The sequence below is a fragment of the Sceloporus occidentalis genome, unplaced genomic scaffold (assembly GCF_023333645.1).
Source record: "Sceloporus occidentalis isolate IW3139 unplaced genomic scaffold, rSceOcc1.0.p SCAF_2, whole genome shotgun sequence".
NCBI lineage: Eukaryota > Metazoa > Chordata > Lepidosauria > Squamata > Phrynosomatidae > Sceloporus > Sceloporus occidentalis.
The window spans coordinates 22702802-22713474 of NW_028316982.1; the positions used below are offsets into that span (position 1 = coordinate 22702802).

At 37.5% G+C, this 10673-nt stretch overlaps 1 protein-coding gene across 1 annotated transcript; it reads left to right on the plus strand.

Annotated features, from left to right (window-relative positions):
- The first annotated feature begins 9416 nt into the window (after nt 1-9416).
- On the plus strand, nt 9417-10150 carry LOC149318043 (elongator complex protein 4-like). The gene has a single exon (XM_089507696.1). It carries the CDS (start codon nt 9419-9421, stop codon nt 10124-10126), a length of 708 nt encoding a protein of 235 aa, XP_089363822.1. The 5' UTR covers nt 9417-9418; the 3' UTR covers nt 10127-10150.
- The last annotated feature ends 523 nt before the right edge of the window (nt 10151-10673 follow it).

The window sequence follows — 10673 nt, forward strand, 5'->3', positions numbered from 1 at the left end:
AGATTAGAGAACTCTGCAATTTGAGGTAATCATGTAGAAAGTGGTTCCTGTGATGACAGAGCTGGCTGTATAATTTACTGTGCTAAGAAATATGATTAGGCAGAATTAAAACTCCTAGTCTCTCTCCCTCAGTTTTTGAAAAGGAAGAATGAAAATCTAGACTTTTTTTTTAGACTGTCATAATGGAACAATTACTCGCTGCACCCATATATGTAAAATAAATCTAAGACTTAAAGGAGTCAAACAATGGTCAGGTAACTGACAAGGAAAACTAACAGGACATGATTAGGTGCGGAACTGGTCAAGGTGTGAAACATGGATAAATGATCAGAAGAAGCACTTTGGTTCTCAACAGGGTGTCATAAAGGGGGAATTATGAAATAAAATATAGCCAATGAGTTATATATGGCTGACAGTCCTATAAAGGCTATATGTGGCTGGCAGTTGGTCCTCAAGGTTGCAATATGCATATTTAGCTGTCAGTACTGCTAAATACATAAAGGGTGTTAGTTTTGATGGCAGACCACAATACAAAGCTCATGGGCTGCATCCACACTATAGAAATAATCTAGTTGGACACCACTTTAACTGCCATGGCTCAATACTATGGGATTCCTGGAACTGGACTTTTGTGAGATATTAGTTTTCTCTATCAGGGAGCTTTGGTGCCACAACAAACTACAAATCCCAGGTTTCCATAGCACAGACCCGATAATGCACCTAATTGAGGAAGTGGGAAAAATCAGGCAAGAAATGAGAGAATTACGACAGGAAATGAAGGGAGACCTAAGGCGTTCTAACCAGGAAATCAGAGAAGAAATTAAGGAAATGAGGGAAGAGATAAGGAAGGATTTTAAAAAAGAACTGGATAATTTTGGGAAGAAAATGGAAAGGATGACATCAGACATAAAAAATACTCAGAAAGAGATGGAAAAAATAAAGGAAAGAACGGGAGACCTGGAAAACACCTCGAGCGAAATTTTAAAGAAACAGGAACAACAACAAGTGAATGAATGGAACAACGAACTTAGATACAGAGATAGATGTATCAAAATTAGAGGGCTGCCTGAAAAAAATAACGAAGATCTCACGGAAAGACTATTACCAGACTTAGCTAACTATGCAGGAATTCCTGCTGAAATAATGGACCAGGAGATTGATAAATTATTCCGTGTGAATTCAATTCAAGCTCGGGAAAAGAAAATTCCTCGGGATATAGTGATCTATTTAGTAAGAACAAAATTAAGAGATCGGATAATTCAAAAGAACTACGAAGAGAAATTCATAGTAGAAGATCAAGAATTAAAAATCTTTAAGGACCTGCCACCTCAAATTCTGGCTGCCAGACTTAAATATAAGACTTTAACTCAAACTCTTAAACATCTTGACATTAACTACAAATGGGATCGTATTGAAGGACTATCATTCTACCATAATCAAAAAAGATACAAAATAGACAATGAGGGAAAAGCCCGGGACATGGAAAGGAAACTAAGGAGAGAAGCAAGGGAGAAAGAAGAAAGAGGTAAAGAAAAACCGACACAAGCAAGAGAATGGAGACCGAGATATAACAAGGGGGAAAAAAATGATGAAAAGGACGAAAATAACAAAGACCTAGAGGAAGGAGAACTAACAGACAAGTCATTCCCTCAAGAAGAAGTAAGAGAGGAGTTAGATCTTCCTCCAGAGGAACATAACCCCTTCTTTGATCTGACAACTTGACCCGTTTGATTACTTCCCAGCAGTTAATTGGACCTAGAACTAGAACTAGGTCCCTCTCTCTTCTTTTTTTTTTTTCTCTCTTTTTTCTTCTCATTTTTAATTACATTACACAGGACAAATAAATAAAGATAATAAACAAAGGGGAGGAAGGGGTGGAAATATAAAGAAGAAGAGAGAGAGAGTTGGCTCAAAAAGTGATTCCTACGAGATTATTGAATTATTTACATAAACAGTATGCCTCTTAAAATAACTTCCTGGAATGTGAAAGGAATACACTCAAAATACAAGAGAAGCATTGTATTTCATTACTTAGAAAAACTCAGAAGTGGTATCATATGTTTACAAGAAATCAAGATTAAGAAAGAAGAAGAGAGATACATAAGAAACCCTAAATTAGGTCACTGTTATTCGTCTTTATCAGATAAAAGAAAGAAAGGGATATCCATCTTTGTTAATAGGAAATACCAAACCAAAGAGATATTTAAAGACAAAGAAGGTTCATATATCGCTGTGGAAATAACACTTAAAAATATGACTATATTGGTATTAGGAATCTATGCCCCTGCTGAAAATCAAGGAAAATATTTTACAGAAATTAATAAACACTTAAAAGGTACTAATTATTCTAATGTTCTTCTACTCGGTGATTTTAATGCAGTACCGGATCCAATATTAGATAGAAAATCTAATACCGGGAAAAAAATAAGACCGAATCAAGGGAAGTTACCGCTCTCCTTCTTTGAACTGAAGCAAGACAACGTTCTAGAAGATGTCTGGAGACTCAAAAATAAAGAAGAAAAAGGCTTTACTTTCTTTTCAGACAGGAATGTCAAACTGGATTATTTCTGCAGTGTGGATTCAGCCATGATCTGCAGTTTGCTTAATGAGTTGTTTATAGTGGAAGCCTGGTCTAGAGCTTGTTGAGCAACATGGGTGATTAAAAAAAATGTAGAGAGCAAAGGTAGATGTTCTGCAGGAATCTGTGAAGGCATAAAATTCTATTTGGATTTAAGAAGCCACAGCATCACTCAGATAACTCTTGGGGTTCTCCTTCTCTTTTTCTCTCTCTGAAAGTATGACTATTCTGTATATAACACCAAACTAAAAGAGAAAATATCATTTTGTATTAGATTAACTGGATGAAATTTTCTTAACAAAACATCGGCCTGCTTAAAAGAAGTCCATTCAAGAAGGAGGAACAGGTCATTTTAAAATGTTATGTATAAAAGGAAGAAGAGAAAACAGGCTCTCGGAACTTACCATTGAATTAGACCTCACTTTTTCACAGCCAATTTTTTTAAAGCATTGTGTCTATGCAAAAGTAATATTCTAATGATTGTCAAATTCACTGCAATTGTGCAGTGACACTTCAGCTGTTGTACAGTATTCTCATCAGGCATCGTTTTCCTGCACACTGTGTGAATTGGCCATTTATTGATCAAACATCCATGCTAAGGCAGCATAGCATTTCACATGTAATGGAAATGCTTATTAATTCCAAAGAAAAGTGGCAGACCAGATGGCACATAGGATTTCTGGAACATGTGTTAAAATTTGACAAAATAAAAGACGATGGCATGAGTTATACTGAACATCTCTTCTCTGAAAGCACAAAATGTGAGTCAGGTACAGTAGATAGAAAGTGTTTATTTATACAGATGTGTTTCTTGCTTTACTATACTGGGAAAAATATTTTAAAAGTGAAGCTTCCTGCGTAATACATTAGTCTTGCTTATTTCAGTTCAATTTTCATCCTTCTCTACCCATTGTCCTCCCACACCTGGTTTTTCACCATCAAGAATGAAACAGTCATTGGCATGCTACACCTACTGAGTATGCTCTGTCATCTATGAATTAGTTGTAGGATCTCTCCTCCTAACACTTTTCATACTTCTACAAACTTTGGCATTCCTCCTTGCTTGCTAATATAGCCTTGTAGAGTTCTGCTGTTTTTGCTGTATTAGCAACAATATTCACAAATTGATTCTTGGAAATCAAGGGAATAGTACATATGTGAAAGGACTGTGTGCGTGTTGAGTGTATAATCAGTCAAATGGGAAGATTTGCCAAAAACAAAACAAAAAAGAAAGGAAAGTATTTTACTTTCTTTACTTTCAGATAATACACATAGGTTTCATACATCTACAGATACAAATCTCCACTTATTTCATTATAACACAGAAACATGGCTATTTTCAAAACTAGGTGAAATTGTGAGAGTTTTTGTGCATACTTTGAATTTTTGCTAAACAAAGCCCAATTTTGCAGCAAAATATGTTTCCAGTCAAAAGCATTGTACTCTGCATAAAATATAAATCTATTTATGCACAAAACAATAACAAAAATGCAGTCTCTTTCATTCTGATGTGAGATAATAATTAATAATAATAATAATTTGTTTTATTTATATACCACTATTCCAAAGATCATAGCGGTGAACAGCAAGTAAGCTAATTAGCAAGTAAGATAAACATTCTTGCTGAAATTGGCATTTTTCCCCTTCTATGGAGGGTGGCAATTTGTTTTTTGTCAAGCAGCTATGACTTTTCAAAGGTGGCCTCCTAGCCTGTGTATTTTGAGAGATCTTCAGTGAGGGGAGAGGAGAATGTTCTGCCTAATTACCATTCCACTAAAAAATTAATTAGATAAAAAGAAGATTCACATATTTTTTAGGGTTCATCATTCAGAAGATATTGTTTCTATCTTGTCATAACAATATCATTGCCAGAAAACAAAAAACAAAAACAAAATAAAACCCTTTTATAAGGCTAAAAGGGCATTATTATTTTAAATAATTAAATAATAGGAAGTATCTATGGCTGAAGACAGATGGGCGGGAGGTGGTGTGGCAGCACCGGTTCTAGGGTTTGGGAGCATGCACCAACCACATGCTCCCATATCCTAGTCCGTATGGATGCTGCCATCATGGCGGTCACCACGTCCATACATTGGGCACACCCATACATCGGGCGTGCTGTGCTTGCGTTATTGATGTGCCACCATACGCTAATGGCACAATGACGACGGCACCTATGCATATCAAAAAGAACTCAGTTTTTCTGGCTTCTTTTTGGTGCGGAGGGAGCCTGCATAGTTTGGCTGCTGCAGGCTCCCTTGGGAGCTAAAACAGACACTTCCAGCCCACCCTTTTGGGGTGGTCTGTCGAGCCCCCTAAGCTCAAATAATTAAGGCCACATCAAAATGAAAAAAATTGCACACTTTTATCTCTTCACAAAGTCATCATTATCCCTAATGGTTTCAATCCACTTCAGTATTTCTATATGTACAGGTATTGTCCAGGTAACAATTGTATAGGAGTACAGGTAACGATTTGGAATATCCCTTTGTAGAATTCTCTCCCACTATTTGTTTTGCTGCAGTCACCTTTGTTAGCTTTGGTTAATGAATCTGGGCTAGAATTAGGCTCCACTTAGTGAGGTCGTTGGATGTACTGTGTATATGGGAAGATGTCTGCCAGTCCATCTGGCCAGAAACAACTTCAGTAAAGATAGGTATGAAGTTTCACAGCAGGCATGAAAGTGGTGAGAGTAGGGAATGTCCTTACAAAACCTGCAGTTTTATAGATCCTATTATATGTGGATTGGTCCTTGGGATTAGATAAGACAAATTAATATTGCAGTATATCTGTTAGCCTTAAAACAAGAATTTCTTATACAATGTTTTTCAATTTTGTTTTTCATGTTTTTGTGATAGCACAGTTCTCATGTTGCATGAGATAAAGTACTACAATTTGGGGTCTTTTTTTCTAGCACCCTCAAGTGCTCTGAAAATATTCGGAGATGATTCAACTGAGGGAAGTTTCCAAATTGACTACAAACTCTGTGACAACTTTGGTCTCCCATTTCTGTGTAGTACGGTGCAACTCATTTACAAACAGTTTCTCAAACTATGTTAAGTGCTAAAGAAAGGTTTAGTATGCAGCACCGACACCTCCAGACAGATTGCTTTTTTTGGCTTATTTGGTTTATTTGGAAAATGTTCTGGAATGTTATTCAAATAAAAATTACTATCTGTTTTTCAAACATCTGCTTTAATTGAACTCTGGGGTGTAGGGCCCTGGAATCTAATTTACTATGTCATTAAAAAGAAAACAATGTTAAAAATCTTACCTACCTAGTAAATTCGGTTATTGTAAAATAAAGTATAATTTACCTGTTGCATCCCTGGAAAGGTTTTATAACATTATCTGGGAAATATACAAGACCTAATCAACTGAGCCTTATGAAACAGCATGAATTTAAGGAGATTGGTTATTCAGTAGGATGTACACATTTCCCCATGCATGTTCCTTCCTGCTCTTTCAAAATCAGAAAGGTGACTTAGCACTCATTTTGTGTATCATCAGGCTCAAAAATCAAAACTGTTAGAAAGGATGTACGTGAAGGCAATATAATATCCATGGAGAACCTGAGCATCCATAGGGACAGCAGTGTCAGAGAGGATGGAGACAACCATCAATAGATCATAGAGTTGGAAGCATCTGCATCTGCCATCTATTCCACAATCTACCACAAGAAGAATAAATTACGGGGAACATATGATATATCAATAGAACTGCTACAATTCACAGAGGCAGATTGAAGTATAATTCTAACTAAAATACATCAACAAAAATGGGAAAGAAAGCAGTGGCCCACAGATTGGAAGTGATCAATATATATTCCCATCCACAAAAAGGAGACACACTAGATTACTGCACTACACTCTTACAGCACTGCTATTCACTTTATTTGCTCTGAATGCCTGTGGCATTCTGGGATTTGAAATTTAGGGAGGGACATTTAGAATTCTCAGTGAGAGCTCTTTGGCTCCACTGAATTACAAACCTCAGACTGCAACAGGAGACAGCCAGAGCAGTAAAAGTGGAATAGCAGCACTATAAGAGTGTAGTGACATAATGTGGATGGAAGATTGCAGTAACCACTGAAAATAATTTCCCATGCAAATAAAGTCATGTTCAAAATCCAACAGCAAAGACTCCTGCCATATATGGAACAAGAAATCCCAGAGGTGCAAGTTGGATTCAGTAGAGGAAGAGAAACTAGGAACCATGTTGTAAACATGTGATGAATAATGTAGTGCACAAAGGAATTACAGAACAAAATCTGCATGTTCTTTATTTATTACAGTAAAGCCTTTGATTACATAGATTATTATAAACTATGCCTTGCGCTTAGAGAAATAGGAGTGCCACAACGTATGTAACTTGTACTCTGGACAAGAGGTCAGTATTAGAACAGTTGGCTATTCATAGCTGGACTTGATTCAGTCTCCATCTGGAACCAATCTGTTCCATACTATGCATTCAAATCACAATTTGTCATCTGGATCACCAGGCTTGCCCTTTAATTTGCATTGGTAAAGCAAAAATGGTTATGACTTTTCTATTCTTTTCACACATCACATATTATGTAGAAATGTGGTGTTCCCTAAAGAGTAGATCAAATGAGCACAATTTCAGGCAAATAACTCAACAGGGGTTTATCTTAAGCATCTATAAAGTCTGCTGTCTTCAAAAGCATTAATATATGGTCAAAACAGACTACTCTGAAGGAGCGGCTTGCTACCCTTCCCTTTGAGTGCCGGACTGGGGCTGTAGCAACCGCACTCTGCAGCCCCAATCTGGTATTTTTCCATGCCCAGAAAAAGAGCACCTTTGCCACTACAGTGGCACTTTTCCATGCTCCTTTTGGCACATGGTGAGTGCGCCAGTGGTGAATAGTGGCACACTCATTATGCCACCACCACGGTGTTTTGTGGGTTCTTTTTCCACCGGTGGGAAGCCTCACCATCTGGTGAGGCTTCCCTCCGGTGGAAAACCAGGCACCAGCAGGCCGCCCTTTTTGGGTGGTCTGTACCCCGCCTATGTCTCCCTAAATTTACTTTTGCATCCTGACAATGCCCTGTTCAAAGCATTGCTGAAGATCAGACTGCTGGGAAACAACATCCACAGTGTTCTGGTTATGAAGTGACTTGAGAACAGTTGACTGGAGAAAAACCTTGGAGTCCTACCACAGATGTTTGTCCCAAGGCAACCCATGACCAGGCACAAGCTAGAGATGTCATTTACATGCATCCCAGTTTCCAACACCAGAACAACACAATCCAACAACTGATTTTTAAAATATATTTTGGCCTGGGATTTCATGATAGAGGTGTCAGTGATAATGCCCCAGCTCCCCTTCTTCCTTCCTGAATCACACCACCTTGGTATCTTCCTTATATAGTCATGTTGGAGATACAGTGCTTGGATTTTCCCACTTGTTTTCGATTTTGCTCGTACTGTTCTGTTCCAATCCAGATCACATAGAAATTGGTCCAAATCTACCAGATGTACTTCACTATTTGGGATTTAGCTTAATTGGTTGTGTACTGATCAATAGGAGTGGGCTAGTATACAGGGCTGAATGACAACTGATTTTGCATGGCATGAACATGGTTGTGTTATCCTAAAAGTCTGCTTTATCCTAAATGGTAGTGCTATCTTAAAATTTTGAATTTACTCACAGATTTTGAAGAATATTTTTGGCAGTGTTGAAATCAGTGTCCCTTCTTAGATATGACACTGCTTGCAAAAATGTTTGCCTACTGATTACATTCTGTGTTCTTGCCTTATCTGGTCTCTTGATTCACTTATGTCATTGTGAAGCCATATTTGATTAGTTATATCATATACTTTGGTAATCCAGTTCACCATGTAGTCCCTGCTTGGCTAGGAACACTCGAGCAATTTATGAAGTACTGCACCCATTCTCATTTGAATTTGTTTGGCTGCAACGATGTTGCTGTATAGCTAGTTTTGACTAATTTCACAGCGTTGGTAAGACATCCTGTTCAACATGTGATCCTTGATTATCTTTCACAAGTTAAGAAGGAAAAAAGAAGTAGAATCTGGAGAATCAATAGTATCAAATCAGCAGCAGCTTGTGGAAATAATGGCATCAAACAGGATCAAAGACCAGTGTATATACTTCAAATCATGTTTTTCCTGGGAATATTTTAGCCCACACATGAAATCTGGAGAACAGTCACTTTAGCCTTATTTGTAAAAATAAAATATGTTACACTTTTCCATCTGTTACCTAGTATCAAGAAAAGCAATGAGAAACAACACACTCTTCTATATAGAACAGCAAGCATATGACAAATAATTAACAATTGGTTTCTTGTTGTTAATTCATTACTGATGATGAATAGACAATACTTCACATGATTTGTTCTAACATTTTGTAAATGATACTCACTGAATACATTTACTGTAATAGAACATCCTAATGCATAACATGACCAAGACAGAAAATGGATAACTTTATAGAAATGTGCTTGACCTTTTCAACTTATATTGTAGGAGCCCTGGTGGCGCAGTGGTTAAATGCCTGTACTGCAGCCACTCACTCACAAACCGCAAGGTTGCGAGTTCAATAACAGCAAAAGGGTTCAAGCTCAACTCAGGCTTACATCCTTCTGATGTCGCTAAAATGAGTACCCAGATTGTTGGGGGTAATTAGCTTACACTTTGTAAACTGCTTAGGGAGTGCTAACTGCACTGATAAGCAGTATAGAAATGTACTTGCTATTGCTATGGTGGTTGGAGCAAGAAAAGCAGACAAACTGATGCAGCTCCCTGGTCTCTTCATTTGAAGGGTAAATTCATGACAGAAGGATATCAAAAACAATGGCTCCAGAACTAATCCAGAATATCAGGTGGAATGGTTTTTCACTTTCTGAAGGAACGAGTTTCTGTTTTGATGGGAAATCAGATGATATGGCCTGTGGTTATACTAGATTGCTTCATTCCATTCAGAAGTTCATCTACCAGCAAGGATATGATGGCTCTTGTCTCCAGAAAAAGGAAAGGAATGTTGTAAGAATTGGAATTCAGAGCCTTGGATCGGTACTGTGGGGTGATGATATTTGTTGCACTGAAAATCCACAGAATATTAGTAAACTCACAAAATTTTTGTATGCTCTCCGTGGCCTCCTCAGAACATCTTTGTCTGCCTGCATGATCACTATCCCAGCTCATTTGATCCAGAATAAAGCAATTATGGAACGTGTTACAAACTTGTCTGATACGGTAGTTGATCTTGAATCATTTATTGGCTCTGAGAGAGAAACCAATCCATTATACAAGGATTACCATGGTTTGATTCACATACGCCAGATTCCTCGACTTAATAGCTTGATATGTGATATGCCAGATACGAAGGACCTTGCTTTTAGATTGAAAAGAAAGCTCTTCGTTATTGAGCAATTGCATTTGCCTCAAGCCTTGTCAGACACAGTGAGCCACACAAGCAAACAGGATCTGGCAGAACCCACCAAATTGCTGAGCTCAGGATGTAGTGCAATGGCCATAGGCAAGAAGCACCTGGACTTCTAGAGATTTCTACTTAGCAGGTTCACTCCGAATTATATGACACTCTAATTATGACTGATAATGACTTATGTAAATATTTTTCTTAAAGATTATGACCCAATAATTCTTTTAAAAGAAACAGCTAAAAAGCTGTGAGCCTTATTTTTGGATTTTTTATGCTAGTTTTGAATGTAGTGTTTTGTATTGTTTTGCTTTGTTTTTGCTGAGGAAAGATACATCCTATACTCTTCAGTAATTTGAAAATCTAATGTAGATTGCTATTTTGAAAAGTCGTATTTTCTGTTACTCTCAGTTTCCCTATTTTTATTAAAATTCAAGATAATTAGTGAACAACATTGTATATGCTTAACAACACTCTTATATATTGTATGTTTAATAGAATTGTTGTATTTTTATATTTGCATTGTGAGCCCTGGTGGCGCAGTGGTTCAATGCCTGTACTGCAGCCATTCACTCAAAACCACAAGGTTGCGAGTTCAAGACCAGCAAAAGGGCCCAAGCTCGACTCAGGCTTGCATCCTTCCGAGGTCGCTAAAATGAGTACCCAGAC